The sequence below is a fragment of the Dermacentor andersoni genome, chromosome 2 (genome assembly GCF_023375885.2).
Source record: "Dermacentor andersoni chromosome 2, qqDerAnde1_hic_scaffold, whole genome shotgun sequence".
Classification (NCBI taxonomy): domain Eukaryota; kingdom Metazoa; phylum Arthropoda; class Arachnida; order Ixodida; family Ixodidae; genus Dermacentor; species Dermacentor andersoni.
Window position 1 is genome coordinate 15,131,732 of NC_092815.1, and position 26,892 is coordinate 15,158,623.

General features: G+C 44.2%; 1 protein-coding gene across 2 annotated transcripts in view; it reads right to left on the reverse strand.

The window, feature by feature from the left end:
* The window catches only part of MED14 (mediator complex subunit 14), a 162,200-nt gene that overhangs the window by 87,057 nt on the left and 48,251 nt on the right, over positions 1-26,892 (reverse strand). For both annotated transcript variants that reach the window (XM_072286352.1, XM_072286351.1), the window contains 5 exons: positions 21,813-21,951; positions 21,131-21,245; positions 18,347-18,472; positions 10,198-10,276; positions 7,248-7,407 (listed from right to left, as the gene is read on the reverse strand). In XM_072286352.1, the coding sequence (XP_072142453.1) occupies positions 7,248-7,407; positions 10,198-10,276; positions 18,347-18,472; positions 21,131-21,245; positions 21,813-21,951 (619 nt within the window). The remainder of the gene's footprint in view (positions 1-7,247; positions 7,408-10,197; positions 10,277-18,346; positions 18,473-21,130; positions 21,246-21,812; positions 21,952-26,892) is intronic.

Here is a 26,892-nt window from a genome sequence, read left to right on the forward strand (position 1 = left end):
AAGTTAGTTCCGATCCCCTCATCCCCCCTTAAGGGCCTTGTTATAGGTGACATCAATGTGTTTTAACCATGACAAATCGTGTGTTAGTAGGATACCTAAATATTTGAATTCGAAGACCGTATTTAAAGCAATATTGTTAAAAGCATTGGCAAAGAACGAAGGGGATGAGCGTTGTGTAAAGGACATGGAGACAGTTTTGGAAAAGTTCGACATTCATTTGCCATGCTTTGGACCAGTTACAGAAGTCAGAAAAATGATTGTTAAGGACAACATGATCAGTAGGAGATGTAATTGTATGATATAAAATGCAATCATCTGTAAAAAGGGATATTTTAACTGAGGTGTGTAGGGGGAGATCATTAATACAAAAGCAGGAATAAAAGAGGACCCAGTACTGAGCCTTGGGGAACCCTTGATGAAACAGGCATCAAGGGTGAGTTAGTAGAGTTGAAACATACATATTGCGAACGCTGGGAAAGGAAGTGTAATATTCAGCCAACCAAAGATGCACTTTTTAGTATAGCGAACAGCTTGTGCATAAGTTTATGGTGTAAGACAGCGTCAAAGGCCTTTGCAAAATCTACAAAAATAGCATCAATCTGGTCACCTCTGTCTAAAGAGCTGCTGATGTTGTGAACGAATTCTGTCAGTAGTGTTATACCCCTGTCACACGGCAAATCTAATGTCATTTACAACGAATGACATTCGCTGATAATGCCATTTGTTTGCTGTCACACGGTAAAACGTAATGACATTTGTCGAAAATGACATTTACAAACGAATGAGTTCGCCAAACTCATTCGCATTCGTTTGGAAACGAATGTGTATCCTCGACACCATGAGTGTACCAGTGTTTCGCAAACAGTACATGCTTTTTTGTTTTAACAAAGGATCACTATTATTCTATCAATTTTATTACCTAATTGTTGCTTTAGCGACATTGAAGTCCACCACGTGCGTAAATACAGAAAACTACTCTCAGTCCAGTGACCAGACAGCAGTCTTTAGCTTTCGCTGCAGCCATAGAGTTAGTAGGCTGCAGCAGTCGTGTTGGTTCGCACCGGAGCATCTGCCGCGGCTGCTTCAATTGACTTGGCGTAAAAACATGCGCATTTTCCTGTTGCACCTGCCAAGAATGAGGATATTAGAAGCCCACATGCACATCAGAACGCAGAACGGCGATGACATGCAACTGCCCTTCTCGTACCACTTTAGCAGATGTAGCGGACGCGCCTATCGTTCTCTTCGCCCTGTTGCTTGCCTTAGCTTTGGCTTGGCTTGACTCGACTTCGTTGGCAATGTCGAAAAGTTAGTGATCGAATGCTATGGTTTGAAAGCAACGATCACATATTCTAGTGTAATTTAGCATATTGGAAAATAATTTTTAGACAAAAGTGGGTTTGAGGCGTGTCTTTTTTTTTTTACTATCATCATTATCATCATTTTCAAATGACATTAGTTTTCACCGTGTGACAGTGCACTGCGATAATGACATTAATCGCAACAAATGTCATTTGTTGGAAATGACATTAGATTTGCCGTGTGACAGGGGTATTATACACATAGTGCTAAGGTCACGTCTAAAACCATGCTGGGAAGTGCATAAAATTTTTTTAGTTTCAAGAAATTCCATAATATGTTTAAAGACAATGTGTTCGAGTAATTTACATGAGTGTGCTGTTAAGGAGATTGGCCTATAGTTAGATAACAATTGAATGTTACCTGACTTAAGTAAGGGCAGAATTGAAGGAAGTTTCTACGAGGGAGGAAGGGTGGCAGTTGAGAGAGATTTTCTAAAGATAATTGTTAGATATCTGCAGCACCAAAGAGAGTATCATATGAAAAAGACAGTCGGGGTACCATCAGACCACACGACTTCTTGGTGTCTCAGTTTAGGATTAAGTACACCCTCAGGAGACAGTGATATATCGTCGATAGGAGGGTATGGTTCGGAATAAAAAACTGGGGTTACAGAGTTGTCAGTCGTAAAGATAGAGTGGAAGTAGGTGTTAAAAGAAGAAGCTATTGTCTGCGAATCAGAAACTGCAACATTGTTAATTATTAGCGTGTCTGAGGATGACCCAGGTGGTAGGATAGCTTTCCAAAATTTACGGGATTTAGCCATCATTAATTTCGGCAAGGTTACCTTGTAATAAAATTTTTTTGGAGCAACCATTTTGGAACAGAGTTCCTTTTTAGCGCTATGGAATTGCATGAGTTTGGTTAAGTCACCAGAGTGTTGCGATCGACGTAATCTGGCCACACGACGTGATAAATGCAAAATGTCCCTAGTCATCCAAGGAATTTCAGTGTTTGTTTTCTTTGTTTTTAAAGGAATAAAAAGGTTGATACACTTACTGACAAGATTTTCAAAGAAACTTGTCAAGGTATTAGTACCACGAGTGGTACTTATAAGTTCAAACTCATGAGAAGAATCACATAGGGCGTCTGTTATTGCCAAATCATCAGCGCGGTTAAAGTCAGGAAATGTGCGGTAGATATAGCAGGATTTAGGGAAGATGCCTGGAACTGAAATTAACACAGCATTGTAGTCAGATAATGCATCAATAACATCGTATTTGCAACCGGCATTAAAAAGAGATGTAGTAAGAAAGACAAGATCCAAGGACTGAAGTTTGCCAAGTGAAATCCTGAACGATCTGGTGCAAGCCACAGGACAATGAAATGTGGACTAACTCCCACCCGATAGCTACTTGGTGTCGGCTTACTTTCACAGAAGACCAATCGACACTAGGAGCATTAAAATCATACATGCAAATAATGTTGGATGAAGAAGTATTATAACTTTGCAAAAATTCACATAGATTGTGTAAATGCTCAATATTATAACCAGGCAGACGGTAAGCAACCCCTATAATCAGACATATTTTCAAGTTGAACTTTACACCACAAAGACTCAGTATCAGGTGGGGCAAGGAGCACAGAAAAGTGAAGGTGAGATTGAAGAAATAGAGCAACTTCTCTCCCTAATTTTCTGTCTCACCGAACCACTTTGAAACCAGGGGGGGTTACCTCAGAATCATGCACACCATCATGTAACCAGATCTCAGTAACACCAATAATATGTGGCGAGTAAGACGAAGACCAAGGAAACAAATTTAGAGAAATTGCTGATGAGGCTTCTTGCAGTAACATTTAAAATGGAAAGTTTATTGCCAGTACTGTGAAGTCAAGGGGATTTGGTCCTAGCAAGTGTTTTGGCGGGTTTAGTTGAGCCAGCAGATGATCTGACGAGAGTATTGGATGTGCTATCCCAATAGCATCGTACCCTGTCAATAAATACATGATCAAATCACTATCCACTATCCCTACAAGAGCAGGACGTTTTCCAAAGCTTCTTGTGAATATTGCGAACCTGTCGCGAGAAGTCTTCCGAAACACGAAAGCTAGTGTGTTTAAGTTTATAGAAATTCCTCAGCACCAGCGCCTTATCCTGAAAATCATAGAGCTTCATAATAACGGACGTGACCGGCCTCTGAAATTATTGCCGAGTCTATGACACCTTTCGATACGCAGACATGCAATCTTAAGAGTGTCCTGGAACCACTTAGCAATATTGGAAGAAAGTTCCTTATAATTCTCTTTAGGGCCCTTGTCGAGACCATGCATAATAATGTTGTTTCTATGCAACCTGTTTTCTAAATTGTTGTTTCTGCAAGAGAGAGCTGATATAGAGTTCTTTAATTGCTGGATTTGAGTGTGTAGGTTGTCATTAGAATCCTGTGCACCACTAGACGTTGAGGGTGACTCCAGAGAAGATACATGAGCTTCCAAAGCCTCAAACCTCGTGCTGACCAATGATTGAAACATTTTGATTTCAGCAATATCCAGAGCCAGTTTCTTTTGCTTTAGGAGTTTGGAGAGCGTTTCCACTACTTCGGGTTGTTTATCAACATCTATCAACCGGGTTTGGGAGGCAGAATCGCGCTGAGAACAAGAGTTGGGAACAGGGTTAACTTCCACATCGCTGCTGAATCGAGCAAGGAGCAAGCCTGCAGGCAGCATTTAACAGAGCAGAATACCAAGAAATATAGACAAAACCATCGTTGCAGTCATAGGGGCGAGGGAACAGCAGCATATATCGGTCATCAGAACGCATGCACCGAGAGTTGGCAAGGTAACATACTTGCTTGATGAACAGACAGCGGATCAGCATGGTGCCCGCACCACTGTTGCCTCGTCGGCCACTAAAGAAAGGAACTGCCGGGGACGCTTTTATAGCTGTAAACCATGTTGTCGTGGAACTTGGTCTGTCGGTGATTAAGTGGTGGATTGTGACGTTAATCTTCTCCAGTGGAGCATGCGGGATATGGACCGATGAAGCGAGGAGCAATCTGCCACTGTTATCCGCAAGGAAGATAGGGTCGACCACGCGTTGACCGCCCGGCACATCCATGATACGGATATTGAGATATTGCCATCCCAATTGTGCTATGTCTCAATCATCACACATTTTAGCTGTAGCCTGTCAATTATGCTGCAGCATCGTCTGAATTACTTGTAAAGACCTTTATTCAAGTTGTCTCGGGAATGTTTTTAAGTTGCAAAAATTACGTTCCAGGTGAAATGTTCACCTTATGTCGGTCAACGCACCGTACCATGAATAACTACAGTCGAGCCCGCTTGTAACGAACCTGGGCATCACGTGGCATCTGTTCGTTATATCCTGAAGTTCGTAGCAAGTGGACTGCAGCTTAAGAAAAGCAGCCAGTCAAAACGCAAAATTTATTTATTTGCAAAGAAGTTCGTGATGCTCATGTGTTTCTGCCATGCAGATCCGATGAGGGTGGTCGCCCGTTTATTTAAAGCAGAAGAGTGCTCTTCGCCGAGGCCCCTGATATAGACAAGTTGCCTAAGGCCTCTGTAGTCCATTACTACAGGTGCACTTATGGGTGCTGGCTCCGAACTTTAATCGTCATCCGATTCCTCCGCATTGCTCTCCACCCGCACTTCACAAACGATGCCCTTGTTCATGCACGGCACCGCCATATCAGCGTCTTCAACAGCAGAAATAAAGTCATTGCAACCAATGTCATGGCCCCCCATGTCGGAGACGACAACGCACTGCCATAAACCGCCACCGGACCGATCATCTTCGGAAGCATCAGGCTCAGCATCAGGCACTGCGTCGACGAAGCCGGCCTTGCGGAAATGCATGCAAAAGGCTGTCACCTCTGCCCAGGCCACCTTCACCATCTCAACGGCTGAATACATGAAACTCAAAGCAGCAAGTTGGCAGCCTGACGGTCAACAGCGATGAGCAAGCGCTCCATAATGCGGCACCTATATAATTCCTTAAATGTGCGTATTATTCCCAAGTCAAGCGGCTGCACTTTCGAGGTGGTATTGGGCGGCAGGAAAAGTAGAGTAACTGCCATCAGGAAAGTTCACACCTGGTGCGCTGAGCAATTGTCAAACACAAGCAGCACGCACCTGCCTTGCCTCTGCAGCACGCTGCGGTCAAACTTGCCTCCAGACACTCTGCGAATAAATCACACGTGATCCATGCCTTAGTATTGTGCCTGTAGCACACGGGTACATAGCTCTGAAGGCAACATGACTTCTTTAATCTTCAGATTACAAGGTGCACGCGCCAGTCGCTGCCATCCACATTAGTGCACAGAAGTATTGCAACGTGCACTTTACTATGCTTGCTGCCAAGGCATGAGTCGCCTTTCATGGCATGCGTCTTGTTGGGCAGTGTCTGGTAAAATAACATAGTTTCTGCTGTGTTATACACGTCCTGCTCCATGTAGCTTGCAATAATGGCTTGGTTTCTTGAAAGCCAAGTGGCAACGTCTTGGTCACTTACTGAAGCTGCCTCACCAACAATCGATTTAATTACAATACCATGCTGCACTTTGAATCGAGGTAGCCAGCCATTGCCTGGGCAGAAGTCAGGAAAATCTAGCAGGAACGAAAGGTTTTTGGCTTTGTCCAGCATGATTGGTCCACTAATCGGAACGTTGCAAGCCCGTGCGCCAATGAACCACTTAGGCAGCGAGTCCTCTACATCCGCACAGATGGCCTTCTGCAGGCGCTTTCTGTTCGCCGTGTCAGCATCAGAGCTGGCAATCTTTTCCTTGTGCTTTAGAATTGTCAAGGTGGTTGATTTTGACACTGCACTTCTTCACTGACTTGCAGTTTTTAGCACCTTGAGACAGTTCCATCAAAACTGCTCGCTTCATTGCCATGTCCAGCGCTTTTAGTTTCATGACCACTACAGTCGCGGCATTCCCGTCCGCCATCCTGAATACAACTCAGGCCCGACTAGAACGAAGCACGGAAGCAAGGAAGCATGGATGGAGACTAGTCTGGAGAGGCCTGCTTCGCCAGTAACGGCCAGAAAACGAAACTTCTGAACTTTAGCCGGCACCGTAGCACCCGCCAAGACAGCGAGAGAGTTGCAAGGAAGAGTGAGGAGAGAGGAGCGGAGTTGCAAGGATGGACAGGAGGGTGATCTTGTAAGCCACACGCTGACACTTGTGGGCAGAGCATGATGGCGGGGCGAGGGTAGCTGGAGCACGAAACTGATAGTTCACCTGCGAGGAGGCTTGGGAAAATAGACCGTGCATGTAAAGGGGTCAGAGGTCGTCGTTATTTTGCATCACGGTGCCAGGTTTACATCGTCCGTTCACTGTAACCAATCAGCAGGACTCAAAGACATTCGTTATACATGCGATTTTATGCCATTGAAAAATAATGTATATTTCGGTGGTCGCACGAGTCTCGTTCGTTTTAAGCGAATGTTCGTCTTAGGTGAGGCTGTTGTATGTTGGCCCAACTGTACCACAGTTGGTGGCAAACCATAAAATATAAGGCTACTGGAAGTCACATGTAGTAGATCCACACCAAGCCAAAGTAACACTAAGCTGTAATAGAGAACAGACAGTTGAAGGGCTATGATTTTAAAAGGAACAGCGTAATAGAATGACAATAGCAGAAAGGAAGGCTGGACATGCCATGTTAGCACATGTCCTGTCTTCCTTTCCTTCCTGTGCATTGCTATTTGTGCTGTTTCTTTCAAGGCACAAGTGCAACAACTCGCCCAGCTTTTATTACTTCCATTGTGGGCTACGATTCCTCAATGCTGTTAGCGAGTACGGCACAAGATTATCTTCAATTGGCATGTGACAGAAGTGCTAAACCTGTCATAATGACCATGTTCAGCTAGTCAACAGAAACTAGACACAACAACCTCACACTGTTGATACTTTGGCACCCACCACATAGTAATTCTGATGTTTGCAGAGCTTGACATAGAGGGTGTGCGGGCCCAGCTTGCTGGCAATGTGGCCCCGAGGAACCACCAAGGGGATCGTTGTGGTTGTCAAAACGGGCAGATGCTGCAGCGTCTTTTCGCAACGTTTCACTGTCATCCAAAACCTGCACAATGCAGACCAACAAAAACATTACTGACAACATGTCCAGTCCAGTAAGCCAAAAATGGAATCCAAACTCTATGTGGCCAGTTGCACCGTAAACATGATCACTAGCTGATTATATCTCAGCACATAGGTATGTTCCACATTTGCGCGATTCTACTGTGCCCCCGATTGTAATTCACAGTTATATTACCGCCCAAATAAAAAAAAAACTTGGTGTCGATTCCACCGCGCACATCAAGTAACAAAACCTGAGTCAACGCATACCGTGTTGAAACGATTTTACGGAACATACACAGGCAAACAAACATCTTATTTTTTTCCATCCTGCCATAGGACTACCTCGACAAAAGGCGGTTGAGAAGAACTATTATGACCGGCATACAGCAAACTGTAAATGGCGATCGTAAGCTAAGGCATAAGCAAGCAACACCCGTTCAGTGGCAGTGTGGCTAGCCAACTTTTATTGAGCTTTTTATTATTATTAAGAATCAGCTTCCTTTTTGATATTGAGTAGAAATAGTTACGATTGTAATGTGCATGCAAATTAGAATACACTTTTTATTAAATAGAGCTGCGCGTTAGAATTGTGCAAATACAGCAGTAACTTAGGTTTTATGAGTTACTGCATAACACCACAATAGCCTTTATTTTTATTTTTTGCCTACATCCTGTTTTTTCATAGTGAATAAAGTGGCATAAAAGGTTGAGCGTCTAATTCAAACATTAGATATTCTTGTATGATCACTATTTATTTATTTATTTTTATTTATTTACTTACTTACTTCAAATTATGGTACAAAATCAGTCTCAATTTGTGGTGCTAAACAAAAATATTGCATAAAGCTTTGCTTATACAGAAAACAAACTTTAATAAGAGTCTAATGAACAACAATTACAGCTTTTTTATTACATTAATGTGGCAACTAATTGGCAAGTTGCAGTGTTGGAAAGTGCACTTAATTTTGTATTCAAACACAATGCCGTCACCTTTTTTTTTTTTTGTTATTACCAGTGGTTTACTACTATTTAACAATTACAGGAGGACATAAGACACTTTTGTGAGCTGGTTGTATAATTTTACAGTAGTGGCACCAATTTTGACCTATGTTTGCATCATTTATTCATTAACAAAAGCTCTGTTTTCAGTACAAGTGATATATTACAGTTGTATTCAATCCCTTTTGATCAATTTTGCTTTTTGTGTCCCATTCCTGTCCCTTTTCAAAGACAAAAACCGAGTTGCTTAATTATTACCACGGTTTCCTATGGTGAGTTACATTACAAAAGATTATGCAGATCCCACACTCTGTGGGAATCGATGTAAGCGAAGCTTTCTTATTTGATTGACGATAATTAGCGGTGATGGTGGTCTAACACTAGAGTGATGAGTTGATGGTAAACGTTACCTGGTTTGTACCACTGTCGTTTGTCTGCATAGTGCACGAAACATAAAGGGAGAGCTGTTTGCTTGAGGCGTTGTTGTGCGCCATATTTCATAACCTCTAAGAGGGTTGAGCATCGTCACTGCCTCACATGGCACATCCCACCGTGACAGAAGTATTTAACTTGAATTGGACTATGGAGCTGTACATGCCAAAACCACAATTGGATTATGAGGCATGCCATAATGGCAGAATCCGGATTAATTTTGACATTGTGGTGTTCTTTAACCTGTCCCAAAATCTAAGTGCACGTGCATTTTCTATTTCACCCCCGTTGAAATATGGCTGCCGCGGTTGGGATCAAATCCGCGACCTCTAGCAATGCCATAGCCGCAAAGCTACTGCAGCGGACACAAAAGTGTTAATTTGACCGTCAACCACTTCCGTAGTGTCGCCTGGACCCTGCGGTGCACTTTCTTTAATTAATGCGGGTCTGCTTCTGCACGCCCTGCATAATTTGTCCGCTTGACATATTTGCATGGTGTTTATTTTTCAGAAATAGCAGCAACATACTGTAGCGTACCTTGAACTTAAGCTTATCAAGTTTCCCCACAATTGTTGCCATATAGTAGTAGGGTTTCCTTGCTTTCTCATGTCACCTTCCCTCCCCCTCCCTTGTATGGGAACTGCCTCTTCTCCTCCCTCCTCTCTACAGTTCTATCTACCTCCCCTCTGGGCTCGCACGTTAGTAGAAAAGGAAGCGCTGCAGTTTCTGCAATGCTTCTGAGGGGAGTCGCGGATAATTACAGCTGTCAAGAGGCTAATGTTGCGACACCCAGGGAGCTTTAGAGGGCATTATGCGCATTCGACGCACATTCGACTCGCCCCTGTTATGTATATACACGTGTGCTGGACACACGAGCCACAGCAGCAGTGGGAAAGTCAAAGGAAGAGGCAAAGAAAGCTTCACTTCAAAACTTGCGAGAACTCTTCTTATGAACTATGAGTAATCTAATTGTGATGATGTGATGCAAATTCAATAAAGAATCGGCCAGGACATGCATGCGAGGCGAAAGTGTAAGGTGATTTCTTGTCAGATCCGCGCTCTCTGTGATGCGATTACTATGTCGCAGAGAGTCCTGATAAAGCCCTTTCTGATAAGAAATGCTTGTATTGTCGGACAATTCAAATCAATGTCCCCTTCTTCATCTCACAGGCATGTCCTTGCCGATTCTATATTATGTGCACAAAATAAGCACACAATAAATGTTTGCAAGTTGGCCATTAGTTCCCCTACCAATCTCTCTGCAATTTCCCTTTCTTGTCACAATGTTACCACCTTAATCTGGCCTTGTTGGCTTCTCTATCGCAACATATCTTTATTAACAACACGAATGAATTCTCACTTGAGATCGATCAGAAGGCTGTCAAGCTTGCTGATATCTTTGTTGAGTGCCTCTTGGATGTCACCAATCATGGGTGGATCTGGTTAAATAAAAAAAAAAATATGTATGGAAATGGTATGCAGGAGACCATGCATACAATAACACAAAGCACACCTTCAAAAGCACGCCTATACAGATAATGGTGACATAAATGCCTGGCTGCATAGGCAACAGCTAGTATATCTACTCAAAAGCACTAAATAGCAACCAAAAAATCATGCGTTGATGCACTGTCTTGATAAGTTTTTAGAGCACAGCTTTTAGGCGCCCGACGGCATCCCTCAGCGTAACAGCGCGAACACGCTCGTGCCACTGCATGTGCGTTTGTCGTCTTCTACCACAACTGGCTCCGATAACTCTCATCATGTCAGCATTTCTCCACTGCCCTCATGCTCATGCCACTACTTGCATGTTCGTCATCGTCTCCTTCCACAACTGGCTCCAATGACGCTCATCACGCCAGCATTCCCATACTGCTCCTCCCTCTGCGAAGCTGGTACTGGCCCACTGCCAGTCCGTGCGGTGATTTTGGTCTCAAATTATTTGCCTCAATATCACGAAATGAAAACACGTATCAAGCTGCGCTCAAATTTTGCATTAGGGAGTATCATAATCGTCAGACACCTTTTTGCAAATGCCAACAGGAGTGATATTTTAAATAAATTTTACAAACTTGTTTCTGTTACTTTGATGTGCCAACTTAAAAGAGTTAAGAGTTACAAATACCATTACATAAAGTGCTAAAAACATTTGTATCAGTTGCATACACGCTGACAACCTCAAAGGGATGCAAGCTTGTAGGCAAGTAATTTTGGAAGTGCAGACAGTATGATGTCAATTGCAAAGAAGAAATACTTTTTTTATATACAGTAAGAAATAGGAACAACCAAGGATATTTTTAAACAATTTCTTTTCTTTTACAAGACTGTATGTCTGAAATTCAAATACAGTCAAAACCCGCGATACGAAATCCCGCGACAACGAAATTCTCACGACAATGAAATATTTTCGTATCTCTGGCGAACACCTGTAGGATTCAATGCATTCCGTACCTCCTGACAATGGAATGTCGCAATACTATAATCCCGCATCAATGAAATTTGCCAGAACATAACACTGCATATTATACGTTCTTGTGCAAGGATAGCAGGCGCCAAAATGTGCTCAAATGCAGTTGCTTTGCACTAAAAGTGCATAAAATACGACATTTTACACTTGTGTAGGCGCCGCCATTTTTGTTTACCTAGCAACCAATCACCGATGGTGATCGCGTGTGCCGAAAACACGTCATGGCTGCCATCTTGTTTGTTGACCGCCCATTTGAAGCAGCACGCATGTTGCTACCAACATGTGACGACACTTTCTGCACACCTAGCGCAGTGCACAATGTGCGCCTCAGTCAGAAAAATGCAGCAAAAACTACGAAATCCATGTCCCACTAACGAGGAATTGTCTACAGTGCTCGAGATGGCAGTCGTAGCATGGAGTGCCACACATTAGGACGTGATTGAGCGATCATTTGGGAATATGCATCCCTTGCTTCAAGAACGCTGGTCTTGGTGCCACTCGACAGGCATCGCGTGTGGATTCGGCGCCGGACGTAGACAGGCGTGAAGTGGCCGTCATTTCGATCGATTGCCTTCGGTCAGATGGGATACGATCACTTTCGCGTTCGGCACCGGAGGCGTCAGCGCTATGGGCAGCAGTATGCACTGGAGAAATGCTGCTGTATGCGTGGGGCGCTGTTTATCTGCATCTGGTGCCCAGTTGCACAAAATCTCACAAAGTGATCGTATCTCCGAAAGCAAATGACCGAGAATACTGCTCCACAGCAGTGCTGCTGCTGCTGATCGATGCATGCAGCTCACTTTGTGCTATCGGCAATGCAGTTCTATATCCTCGAGCAAAGCTTGCCAAAGTAGGCTAATGGAATTTCGACAGTAAAGGACCGTTTTGCAACACATTGCCTATCTGTGCTGTCCCATTTTGCAACTATGAAATTCTTGCAAAAGCAAATTTTTTCGCGTTCTCCGCCGATTTCGTTATTGCGAGGTTCAACTGCATTCCTCTTGTAGTAATTTCTCAACACAAACTTCTATTGTGCTTCTTGTATAACATTGCAGTGTATCATTCATGTTTCATATCAATGCTGTGTTCTTGAGGGTTACATGGCCTTGTTACGAGCTATGGAAAGAAGAGTGATAGGTGTAACGTTAAGGGATAAGAAAGAGCAGATTGGGTGATGGAACAAATGCGAGTTAATGATATCTTAGTTGAAATCAACAAAAAGAAATGGGCATGGGCAGGACACGTAATGAGGAGGGAAGATAACCGATGGTCATTAAGAGTTACAGAATGGATTCCAAGGGAAGGGAATCGTAGCAGAGGGCGGCAGAAAGTTAGGTGGGCGGATGAGATTAAGAAGTTTGCAGGGACAACATGGCCACAATTAGTACATGACCGGGGTAGTTGGAGAAGTATGGGAGAGGCCTTTGCCCTGCAGTGGGCGTAACCAGGCTAATGATGATGATGACAATGGCCTTGTTGAGTACTTTGATGTCTTAAGCCATGCGTCCTGACATAAATGTATAAGTTGTATTCAATATGGTGAACAAAAAAAGGCAGATAAAACATCTTCAGCCAAGATGCTCACTGTAACCTGGAACACTGCTTAAGGGGAACAAGCTGCCCAAGACGCGTGCCACACGGGCAAGGTTAATGCCATGAAAAGTGTAAGACCTTAAGTTTCTTAATGCTATTATATTTCAGTCACTACTATGTGCACATACTTAATGATATTAAACGTCGCGATGGCAATAGCTGCAGTGAAACGGTCAAGTTTGCTTGCCAATCAGAATACAATTAAAACAGTTATTTAGGGAGCAAATGCTTAAGAAATGGCGTGAGAAACATTAATAGGCGTATTTTATGTTGTTTACTTCAGGAATGTCATTGTTGCACCCAGTCGCAAACTGTCTGAAGCCGAAGCTAGCTGAACGGCCAATCCATAGTGTAGCCAAAGCATTAAAATTGGAAAAATGGTGCTCACAGCTTCAAAGCTTTCAAGCAGCGATCCTGAAGACTTTGACCATGTGCTACAGTTTGTTGCGGTGTATGTGCTTCTTAAGAGCCAAACATCGTCGAGAAATTCGAAGGCTTCAGTATGAGGCCAACAAGGCAAGAAGTTACCGCCATTCAATCGAACAGCTTTCCCTGGCTAATGCGTTAACGATTAGTTCTGTAGCCGTGCGTAGTGTCAAGATCGCCGGCTGATCTCTAGGAAAACAAAGAGCTCCTTTTAAAGAAAGAGAAGAATATGTCAGTTGTTTTTATCTATAAGTTTGTTTAATATCGTCAGAATGTGGTCACCATGGCCACGGCGGGGACATTGGTAACGAGAGTACACATTCGATGGCCAAGTGGGTTGTAATAATTGTAAGAACGCACTAGGCCGCAAAAAAAGAACACTTTCTAAAAGAAAGTGAAGAATATATTTATTGTTCTTGACTTAGAATTTATTTAGCGTCATCAGAATGTGGAGATATTGGGAACGGGGGTCGCATTTGATGGTGAAGTGAGTTACGAGAGCGCACTACGTTGCTAATGGCATTTTTATTGCCACTAAGAATGTCCGTGTGGCAGCCTGCAAATGGCATTAAAGGTTAAGGCATTAGCAAGTTAATCTCATTGTCTGTGCCCGTGTGGCATAGGTATAATTCAGCATAAAAACATTGTTTTAGTGTACTGGTACAAAATCCTTAGCGGCTGACAGCAGCGCCATATGTCCAGCAATCTAGTTTTTAGACAGCAGTGCAAATTGTTGCAACTGATGAACTATGGCATATGAGGCAGTTCTTGCTATCGCACCAATGCAAGACGAACATAACCAATCACCATCATCATCAACAAGTCGTACAGAGAACATTGTGCCACTTCGGCAGCTGGTGGAGAGAACTTGTGGAAAATGCGACAAAGTGGCATTTACTAGAATGTGCTTATCTATATTTTTTTTTTCACAATATATGTAATGTATATGAATTACCGCAATTTAAGACACCCTACAGCCAGCCATTCAATCTTTCGGACTACCGTATTTACCCAAATCTAACGCTCACCTTTTTTCGAAGAAAATAGATCCAATAATTGCCTGCCCGTTACAACCCGATACAAAACTAAAACTGTGTTTGCAGCGTTGGATACAGCCTACCATCAGAGCCGTCAGAGGAAGCACCATTGACATCACAAAATGGCAGCAGAGCACGTTCTCGTGAAGGTTGCTGTGGGTTAATTTTGTGCTTAACTACAAGATGGAGCGGCATTCTTGGGCAATCACTTAATATATCACTTCCCCGAAATATTGTATGACTCGGCTGCCAGCATTTTTTTCGCTGTGCCAAGCTCGCTATCTGCATACAGTACCAGGAATGCCGTCAGCCGCATGCTTTGACGAGCCCGGTGCAGAGACAAGTAAAATCCCGTGAAAGTGATAGTAGTGTTATTAGCATCTTTAAAAGTGATCCCTCAAGAATACTGCCCCTGTGTACTTGACCAATGAAGAGCGAATGGCGATGACAATGTGCCGCTTTTATTATGAAAGCTTATTAAAGAAAAAGGTTTCCCTTCAGTGAAAGTAAACTCAGCACGTCTAGCTTTCTTTATTGCAAATGTGGGAGGCATGCTTTATTTCTCTTTCATAAATTGGGGGCACATTTCATTCAGGTACCCCCCCCCCCCCCCCCTCATTTTATTTTCTTACTTTAAACTTGTGAAAATTGGGTGAGCGCTAGACTAGGGGGGCACGTTAGAATTAGGCAAATACGGTATGCCTTATGATGATGTGAAAACGCAGGCATCGCTACAAGCAGAGTGATCAAGGTTTTTGTTTTGCTGCATTGCCAGTGCCTCCCTGAAACCAGAAGTATCAAAATGACACTTCTGGTCTAGTTCATAGCCTAGTCAACCCACAGTTAGCGACCAAGCTGACATGACAAGACAAACTGGGGCTGGCAAGCTGTAAATTGGCATGCATGTGTCATGCGTCTAACATTTTTCGTTTAACATAATAGACTGGCGACTCCAACTAAATGTTCGCCTCCTAGCGGCCACGCTGAGAAACAGCTCACCCAGGTTCAAGCTTGAAGCAAACAGGGTCTCCTATCGCTGTGTGCGCTGAATGCCTCGTAATTTTCATAAACATTGTGATGCCACTGCACACAAGCCCGAAAATGAAAAAAATACAAATGTTGAAAGGCTTGCTGTGTACCGTTATGCATGTCATCGCGGTGGAAGGACAGCAATGTATGATTTAATAATGACTTGGATAAGAAACTTCGCAATGGGAAAAGGTGACGACTGATGTTGTACCGGCTTATTCGAAACACTTCACTCGGGACTTCTTTCTTCCCGACAAAAAGAACACTGCTTTCAATATCTTGTTGGCATTTCAAATCGCGGAGTGTGCTTTCTATAGGCAGACACTTTGATAAATTATAAATGTATGTTTAAGCTTCCTTCAGTTTTGTTCGTTTATAGGGTTCTATCCCAGTATTAGTGTTACTAGTGAATTAAACAGCAGGAATATTCTTGCTCATGTACTTTTGTTTGCAGGCATGGTAGCAGGAATGATAACTGCCTCGGAAGGTCTAAAGTTGATCATGACGCATGTTATGCCGTGAGGCAACATATCGTTTTCACAGCATGCTTTAGTTTAGCGGTGCAAGCAAGAGATTGGTTTCTCATTCAATACGCTGAGTTGTCAGTTTATTTGCACGAAACAAATTGAGAAGCAATAGCAAACAGTGTTAGTTCCAGCTTTGGAGCGTTCGACCTGCACACAACCCTGCTGGTTTGCTTTCTGACACTGCACACACACCTAAATTCCATTAAAACTGGTTCAGTTCGTTTCCGAGTCATGCATTTATACTAATACAAGTGACTTAGCCCAAAAGAAAACCTTTGCAAAATTTTGAAAATCTGTTGAAAGAAACTCAACTTAGTCCGATTGGTTGTTAGTCACTTCTCGCATTTCACTTGGGTTTGAGAATGTCTATAGGTGGCAGGTGCCTGCCGTGTTCACAAGCACGAGCAACTACCTCGAACACTGCGTACTGCAAGCATGAACAATTAAGCACCAGTCACTGGATGCAGACAACCTTATCACTTATATCAGCTAAGTATAAAAAGAGAGGTGTGGCAATGACTCACAATCGGAACTCTAATTTGTTCTTATCCCAAGGCACACTGACGAGGTAACATTACAGTTTTTAGCCTTAGTGCAGAATATCCAAATTCAGCTTCTGAAAGCAAGACAGACGTTACTGCCTAAATACTGTGAAATGCTATATGTGATATATTACAGCACGAGTCTCAGTGTGGAGTGGCCTATGAAGATCGAAAACAGTCGAGTATTGTACCTGTACAAGTAGAGCAATGCTGGGAACAAGTGCTGGCACCTTTCGGAGGCACACTATGCACAAACACCTCCCTTTTTTAAATCTCCGGCTCGCTTGAAAGGCTCTTTGTCATTAAAAAAAATCTGATGTCACTCGCTGGGCAGGCCAAATGTTGGCACACACAACGCAATGATTTTCACAGTTTCGTCGGTGAAATCGTTGAGACCGATCAAAATAAGGTAATTGGCAGCAAGGACCCTTTCAGCTTTGACAAACATTTTGATTCGATGCCTCAAATGAGAAACGCATGAGCGGAGCACCAAGCAAAAGAGCCACCATGAACCTAGATATCACAGCCATCTTTGTTTATTTGGACTGTTGCCAGCACAAGTAACGGATTCTGGTGTTGCCAATAGGTATAGTGTCTTGAGTGTCGTTTTTTTACGAGTTTTTGTCACTCAACATCACCAGCCCTTGCTGCCTGTCTTGACGTGGGCTATGATGAAGCAAGAAAAGTACCACAGAATGACAGTTGCATACTTGCAAGTTTTCCTCTGATGGAAAGTAGCAAACCATTCCAAGTTGTCAGGAGATGAAAATTTGGTGTAAGCTGTGGCTACACTTATCCTTGATTGCACAACAATGGCTGAAATACAGACTGACCTGGTTGCAATCAAACATATGCATACAGCATTGCATTCACAAGCTCTTTGGGAGAGAGCCTCGGCCAGTTCCAACTTCAAGAATCAGGAACGGCTGAGCGCGAGGGCCCAGGACACGGCCTGAGCTCAAGGCGTTCTGGAATGAGGATGCCTGTCCAATGTTTCACTTATGCAATCAACATGTTTATTCTCTCTCTTACGAGCTTTGTTGGCCACTTGTGAAGTAGACACTTTTTCTTGTTCTGGTACATAAGACCCTTTTCAAGTTTCGATTATAAGGTATGCATTCAGTAGTTCAAGCAATCCCCGGAGAGCATGAATAATCAGTAAGCTGCTGTATATTGCCGTATATTAGTATGCATACTTATTTTCTTTTTCTTGCATCCCCCAACTGCACCCTCACTTTCTAAAGACGCAGATATACTCGAGCTCCACGATGTCATGGTGGAGAACAACAGGCGTCTATACTACAATGACACGACACAACCGGTGTGTCTGGCGCCGTCGGGCAAGTTCCAACGTTGCTGGCGCATTAATAGCTCCGTTCTTACATTTTTGCCCACAGTGCCAAGCTACACTGGCCACGCATCCCAGCATTTCTTGCGCGGAGCTAGCAGAATGACAGGAGCGCGCAAAAGTGCATCCACCTTCGTGGCTCTGTGCCCATGCGCGACATGGTTGCATAGCAACGTGAAATGTCGGTGCAGTTACCGCCATTTATAGTATAGTGTTTAACTTATACCCAGCTCAACGTCGCCAACGCAACATAGCTAGCTTCGGTCGATGTGGTGCGGTGCACTGAAAATGCCGGAGCAGATCGAGCACTGAGTGCCTTATAATTGAATACACGGGGAATGCGGGAGATGGAAATTCAAGACGATGAGCAAAATGAGAACAAGGTGAAAGCAGGAGTTCCTGCTTTCACCTTGTTCTCATTTTGCTCATCATCTTATAATTGAATAATTACAGCAATTATGCCTTGTGGAAAGGTAATACAGTATATCAGAGATGCTGTCATGGATGAGGAAAGCCAAGAAATGAAAGGAAAGAACATACTGTACTGAGGTACAAACGCCAGGAAGTATCCTGTATGGGTGTCCACAGTAACGAGCAGGTTCTCCGACTGCATGCAGGGCTGTAGAAGGGGAACCTGCAGCACGGCTGGTGAGCCCTGAATTGGACCTGCCGAAAAATTCGCATTACAGAACTGTAGAGTAAAAGGCATTCAGGGCACAGTTGACATTTCAGTTCTGCAAGTGGGCTTCACATTTCACCACAGATGGCAGTCAACCCTGCCAAGGTAGTGAATGTCCCAATTCAAATGAAAACAAGGTACAAACACATTATTTGGCAATACCACTCCGTTCCATTCCTCTGGCATATGGCCTCAGGCACGTACCCAAGGGGGGCCCAGGCCCCCCCCCCTCCCCCTCTCGAAGTTAAGCAGCACACCACCCCCTATCCACCCATGGCACCACTCCTCACACACATTCCTAAAGCTTCGACACATCAATCTACTCAGCGGTCAACATTTTGCTGCCTTTTACAGCGAAAGCAGTGCATGACTAACTTCCGTAGCTTTTTTGGCATCCGTTAACAGAAGAAATCATCACGTGGGCTGATCCTGGTGATAGCGCAAAAAGGGTCCAAGATCAATGGCACATACTCCTGTGGACTCGCGAACCTATAATGCGCCCTTCGGAATCTTCGGGATGGACCCACATATGGGGACTGCTTAACGCCTGCTTCACCTCCACCGCGGGTTGGCCTGATATTGCACTATATTCAGGCCGACCCGCAGCAGATGTGAAACACTTTGCTTTTCATTTGAGAGCTTTGACTGTCGTCAGCTTTCGTTGCCATTCCCTCTTCACGGAGTGGAATAGTTGTCAATTTTTTCACTCCTTTAGTATGGCGGTAGTTATCGGCATCTCCTGGGGTGTGGAGGCGAGTTTTGTTATCGATTCGGTGCCCGCGCGATTAACTCAAGATGAATTCAGTTGTCGCCACCTATTGCAGCAGGCAGGGTGTAGTTTATTGTTTTAATTATAATATTTTTTTTTTTTTATAATGCCCAACACAATTTTTATGTCACCATCTATTCAACGATCACGCGTATCCCACTTGCTTCGTTAGTTCAATCTTCTTTGTTTAAACTGATCGAGGGGCCAGGAAAAGGATTCGCTTCATAGTCGGCTGGTCTGTATGCCCGTGGAACGAGTTGTGGCCGGAGAAAATGCCAGTTGCATTTAACTTTTCCTTTTGCTTCATTATTTCCTCGAGTGACAGCTCACCACGAAGCTGGCAGATTCTCGGAACCATATATCCGCGATATGGGTTAGATAAGGTGGAAAATAAAATATTGCGAAACAGCGTCCATCATCACACCCTGCAATAACCCTTAAACCCATAAGCAATATGACTGTCACCCGTTACCTCATGTGGTTTTTCCCTTATTGTATAGCACTTTCCATGCAAAATTGGCCACTGGAATCAAGAGTCGCAAGGAGATGAGAAATTAAGTGATGTACTAAGCAAGAAAGCCAAGGCAACAGCCAAACAGAGAGGAAAAGCGAAAATTGTTTGTGAAAATATTTATGGATCAATATCTTTTTATTTAAAAAGGAAGTAGAGAAAACGCCACCGGAACTGGAGAATAATTCCGTGCGTTTTGAATTACACTTCTACAGTTATCAATCGAGCTGCCCGACGTAGCCATTCCCTGCTGTACTAATGGGGGAGGGGGGTTCTAACCTTCCACGGTGGGCGCAATACGTCTAGAACCGCAGCGCCCTGCGCTCTACGCGGTCGTACGGGACTGGTAACCACGCATCGTTGCGCCACTTCCAAATTAACAACACGAGTCAGTTTTGCTACTTGGAAGAGCAGTAAACGAGGGATGCAAAAGAACTGTGACTGTTCCGCAAATATACATTTCTCCAAAATTCTTCCAGAGCTAAATAAGAAAACGTTACTAGAAATCTTTATTTTGCACTTTCGCTTGTTAACTTGTTCTTGGCAAGGTTCTTCCTGCGCATCTTTCATACGCGAGTCCATATGATGTGGTTCTTTGTTTGCCAAGTAAAGAAGAGGTGTATCTCACAGGCGTACCTGTGAGATACACGTTATTTAAATTCTCTTTTGCGGCTTTACGTGGCTTTATGGAAAATGGTGGGCATTATTCACATTTTTACTAGTAAAAGTACCCTCCACCTCATTTGCATAGAAAAGTTACCTTGGGTAACTTTTCTATGCAAATATTTTGAGCACATTAACTCCCCATACGTCGGTAACCCCCCCGAAAAAACATCCTGCGTACGTGCCTGGGCCTCAGCTTTGAAGGTGTCTTGAGTGGCCATCTCAGCAGTTCCAGAAACAATCTTGCGGTGTGTACTCAATCATAACCGCTTTTTGTTCTTGCCGTTGTTAACAATATCAGGTCAGCAAGTTTTTCCTTCAGATGTGCCAACATAGTATTGCACTCTGCACTGCTGTGAAGCCACACTCAATTTTAAAATTCACTTGTAACTTCAACTCGCACTATGCTTTTTGATGCAGGTTACAGCAATAATAATGATACATTAAATGCAACAATGATACAGTAAATGCTCTATACATAAACATACAGTGTCTCCCTCATTTTAAGGAGTACAGATCCCCATGTTCAGCTTGACCCATGCAATCTCCACAGCAATCGCATAGAGCTCATGAATTGTGAGGCAACAGTTACACAGCTGTGGCTCTTTGAAGATCACACTCAGGACAATTTATGCCTTTTTTGTGATTCCTTGTCTCTGTCAACAGAAATCGTAATTTGCGCTCATCCATAGCGGCACTCACATTCTATGGAGGACCCAAGGAAACTCTTGAGCCGGTCTCGTAGATCTGACAGACGCTGTTTCGTTCGAATGTGAATCGTCTGAATGAGAAGCTTCTCCACTGACAAGAACTCCGACTGAAAGGAAGGACAAGACAAAGATATAGCAAACTAATGCCAGCTTTTGCAAATTGACTGGCAATGCTTGTGACAGATTTTATTCACTCATACAGCAGACTGCAACGCAGGTATTGCATAAATGCACACCTCAAAGGTCACACACTTTTGAAGGTCAAAGGCCTTTGAAAAGTAAAAAGCATTTCTGAACAGTTACGTCCACTCACATGATTGGTATCTGTTTTTTTTTTTATTTCTTTTCGTTTTTTTCTTAATTTTTCTTTGCTCTTTATTTTTTATTTTTTTTAAAGCTTTCTTACACATAGTGTTCTACAAGTTCTGACTATGTTTCAAACACAGAGTTCACAACAAGCAGTAAACAAACAAGAAAATGTTTATTTGAGTTAAGTGAAAATTGTAATTCGTAACTTACTATTTGTTTCTTGTAATTTTACTAGGACAGCCCAAATACTTCTCCTCAGCATTTCCAACTAGCCTGCACTCTTCATTACGAAAACACTCTCCAGTTTATTCCAACAAAATATCAGAGGCCACAACTAGAGACAGCACCGCGCATACTAGTATTACCTTGATGGCCTGGTCAGCCCACACAGCATCTTTGTGTGGAAGCATCGGGTTATGTGCCACCCGAAGAGGCTTCCCAGGGTCTACAGGATCCACATGGATGTTCAGCTGGTACGCGTGCCTCTCCTTTGACATCTGGTCCCTGGGAGGAAGGACAGAGGCACAGGCAAACTATTGCATCTTTTACCAACAGCACTATCTTCCACAAATGTTTATTCACTTCTCTTTTTGGTGATATTGATGCTTGAGCTTTTTCTTCTTCATGTATCCTGTATATCTGCATTGATGGTGCATGTCACTTGCAGCTTTTGATATATATATGCATATTCAATACCACAGTCACTTTTTGCTGTTGTTGTTGTTGTTATTATTATTGTAACGAAGAAGAGTAGCCGCCTGCGCCACAGCACCATCGCCACCGGCATGAGCTCGTGGTTGCTGTCTTTTGCCGAACGCTTGTCACAGCTACCCGTTCGCGCCCATTGCTAATAAATCTCCTAGCAAGTGGTGGACGTGCTGGGTTTCGACCACCCTGGAACTTCGGAGTCGCACTCTACCCCCCATCATGCCCGTCGACGGACGCACTCCTCCAGCTCCTGCAACGGCGCCGGCCACCTTGGTTTGTGCCGGTGCCTTGCATCAGCGAGATCCCCCTATCTTCTCCGGCACAGATGACAAAGACGTTGAAGATTGGATCTCGTCTTATGAGCGAGTGAGTGCCCATAACCAGTGGTACGACGTTACCAAGTTGAGAAACGTCGCATTTCATCTTACGGACGTTGCGAAACTATGGTTTCTAAACCATGAAGCCGACCTCACTTCGTGGTTGGTCTTCAAGACCAACTTTACCCAAGTTTTCGGTCGGCCTGCAGTAAGAAAGCTTCGTGCAGAACAACGTTTGCGCACACGATCCCAAGAGGTCGGAGAAAACTTCACAAGCTACATTGAGGACATTGTCGACCTTTGCAAACGGGTGAATGCGTCGATGTCAGAGGAGGAGAAGATCAAACATATAATGAAGGGTATTCACGACGACGCATTTCAAATGTTATTATCGAAGAGTCCTCACACTGTCGCTGAAGTGATAGAATTGTGCCAGAGTTACGACGAGTTGCGCAGGCAACGGCTTCACACCCGACGTCCCACCCCACCCGCCGACTCTCTATCAAGCCTTGGAGTCGACGACAACCATGCTGCTCTCTTCGTAAAAATCCAGGAATTCGTTCGCGCAGAGGTCGCCCGCCAGCTATCTTTGATATCTTCTGTCCAGGAACCACCCCCTGCTTTGCATCTTACGATCCGCGACTTCATTCAAGAACAAGTCTCTCAAGCCGTTCCTCCAGCCGTTGAGCAGACACCAGTCACGGCTCCTCTCACTTACGCTGAAGCAGTTTCCCCATCTCGTCCACAAACGCCCCTGCCGCCCTCTATGCATCGACCACCGACATTTTTGCCGCCATCTATGCCGCTTCACGACCGCCGGCATTTTCCTCCTATGCCGCTGCCCGACCGACAGCATTTTCCGAATCCTCAACCGCGACACGGACCTTACCCCCAGCTGTGGCGCACCTTCGATGACCGCCCAATATGTTTTGCTTGCGGTGGTGCAAGCAAAAAAAAAAAAAAAAAAAAAAAAAAAAAAAAAAAAAGTGCGGCCTGATCCCGGTGACCAGAACCGGTAACGCACTCTCTCACCAGAGCAGGATTGGCCACCCTGGTGCAGTACTTGGCCACAACCTCCTATATGAATACAACAATCAAACCCCGGCCCTCAGTCCCCAGCAGCCGCGAAGCAACTGACCACGGCGGCGGTCAGATCTGTGACGCTGCAGAGGGTGCTAAGAATACCTGGCTCCGGACAGGCCGCCATTGGAATCTGAACCTGGCAACGTTTAACGTTAGAACGCTATCTAGTGAGGCGAGTCTAGCAGTGTTATTGGAGGAATTAGAGGGTAGTAAATGGGATATAATAGGGCTCAGTGAGGTTAGGAGGACAAAAGAAGCATATACAGTGCTAAAAAGCGGGCATGTACTGTGCTACCGGGGCTTAGCGGAGAGACGAGAACTAGGAGTCGGATTCCTGATTAATAAGGAAATAGCTGGTAACATACAGGAATTCTATAGCATTAACGAGAGGGTGGCATGTCTTGTTGTGAAACTTAATAAGAAGTACAAAATGAAGGTTGTTCAGGTCTACGCTCCTACATCTAGTCATGATGACCAGGAAGTCGAAAGCTTTTATGAAGACGTAGAATCGGCGATGGGTAAAGTCAAAACAAAATACACTATACTGATGGGCGACTTCAATGCCAGGGTAGGCAAGAAGCAGGCTGGAGACAAGTCAGTGGGGGAATATGGCATAGGCTCTAGGAATAGCAGAGGAGAATTATTAGTAGAGTTTGCAGAACAGAATAATATGCGTATAATGAATACCTTTTTCCGCAAGCGGGTTAGCCGAAAGTGGACGTGGAGGAGCCCGAATGGTGAGACTAGAAATGAAATCGACTTCATACTCTGCGCGAACCCTGGCATCATTCAAGATGTAGACGTGCTCGGCAAGGTACGCTGCAGTGACCACAGGATGGTAAGAACTCGAATTAGCCTAGACTTGAGGAGGGAACGAAAGAAACTGGTACACAAGAAGCCAATCAATGAGTTAGCGGTAAGAGGGAAACTAGAGGAATTCCGGATCAAACTACAGAACAGGTATTCGGCTTTAACTCAGGAAGAGGACCTTAGTGTTGAAGCAATGAACGACAATCTCATGGGCATCATTAAGGAGTGCGCAATAGAAGTCGGTGGTAACGCCGTTAAACAGGAAACCAGTAAGCTATCGCAGGAGACGAAAGATCTGATCAAGAAACGCCAATGTATGAAAGCCTCTAATCCTACAGCTAGAATAGAACTGGCAGAACTTTCTAAGTTAATCAACAAGCGTAAGACAGCGGACATCAGGAACTATAATATGGATAGAATTGAACAGGCTCTCAGGAACGGAGGAAGCCTAAAAACAGTGAAGAAGAAACTAGGAATAGGCAAGAATCAGATGTGTGCGTTAAGAGACAAAGCCGGCAATATCGTTACTAATATGGACGAGATAGTTCAAGTGGCTGAGGAGTTCTATAGAGATTTATACAGTACCAGTGGCACCCACGACGATAGTGGAAGAGAGAATAGCCTAGAGGAATTCGAAATCCCACAGGTAACGCCAGAAGAAGTAAAGAAAGCCTTAGGAGCTATGCAAAAGGGGAAGGCAGCTGGGGAGGATCAGGTAACAGCAGATTTGTTGAAGGATGGTGGTCAGATTGTTCTAGAGAAACTGGCCACCCTGTATACGCAATGCCTCATAACCTCGAGCGTACCGGAATCTTGGAAGAACGCTAACATAATCCTAATCCATAAGAAAGGGGACGCCAAAGACTTGAAAAATTATAGACCGATCAGCTTACTGTCCGTTGCCTACAAAGTATTTACTAAGGTAATCGCAAATAGAATCAGGAACACCTTAGACTTCTGTCAGCCAAAGGACCAGGCAGGATTCCGTAAAGGCTACTCAACAATAGACCATATTCACACTATCAATCAAGCGATAGAGAAATGTGCAGAATATAACCAACCCTTATATATAGCTTTCATTGATTACGAGAAAGCGTTTGATTCAGTCGAAACCTCAGCAGTCATGGAGGCATTACGGAATCAGGGTGTAGATGAGCCATATGTAAAAATACTGGAAGATATCTATAGCGGCTCCACAGCCACCGTAGTCCTCCACAAAGAAAGCAACAAAATCCCTATAAAGAAAGGCGTCAGACAGGGAGATACGATATCTCCAATGCTATTCACAGCATGTTTACAGGAGGTATTCAGAGGCCTGGAGTGGGAAGAATTGGGGATAAAAGTCGATGGAGAATACCTTAGCAACTTGCGATTCGCTGATGATATTGCCTTGCTTAGTAACTCAGGAGACCAATTGCAATGCATGCTCACTGACCTGGAGAGGCAAAGCAGAAGGGTGGGTCTGAAAATTAATCTGCAGAAAACTAAAGTACTGTTTAACAGTCTCGGAAGAGAACAGCAGTTTACGATAGGTAGCGAAACACTGGAAGTGGTAAGGGAATACATCTACTTAGGGCAGGTAGTGACCACGGATCCGGATCATGAGACTGAAATAACCAGAAGAATAAGAATGGGTTGGGGTGCGTTTGGCAGGCATTCTCAAATCATGAACAGTAGGTTGCCACTATCCCTCAAAAGGAAAGTGTACAACAGCTGTGTGTTACCAGTACTCACATATGGGGCAGAAACCTGGAGGCTTACGAAAAGGGTTCTGCTGAAATTGAGAACGACGCAACGAGCTATGGAAAGAAGAATGATGGGTGTAACGTTAAGGGATAAGAAAAGAGCAGATTGGGTGAGGCAACAAACGCGGGTAAACGACATCTTAGTTGAAATCAAGAAAAAGAAATGGGCATGGGCCGGACATGTAATGAGGAGGGAAGATAACCGATGGTCACTAAGAGCTACGGACTGGATTCCAAGAGAAGGGAAGCGTAGCAGGGGGCGGCAGAGAGTTAGGTGGGCAGATGACATTAAGACGTTTGCAGGGACAACATGGCCACAATTAGTACATGACCGGGGTAGTTGGAGAAGTATGGGAGAGGCCTTTGCCCTGCAGTGGGCGTAACTAGGCTGATGATGATGATGATGATGATGATGCTTCCTCTTCAGAACATCCGGCGAGCGCCACCTTTCCCCGCTCCGTTTTCCTCTTCGCCTTCCAGCCTTCCTACCTCTTCCTTTTCCCCTGACCGCCCAACCGCCTCTACTCGCCGCTCACCATCTCCCCGTCGTCGCTCGCTTTCTCCAATGCGGCGTCGTCCTGTGTCCACCGAGCAGGAAAACTGATGGCCGCAGTTCCCGAGGCACGAACTGCGTCCACGTCGCAATGCCCAAGTCCTCGTCCCTCTCCAGCCAACGTCATTGACGTCTCTGTCGAAGGAATCGCCGTCCTGGCACTTGTAGATACAGGAGCCGCCGTATCCGTAATTTCCGCCGAACTCTGCCGCACACTACGAAAGGTTTT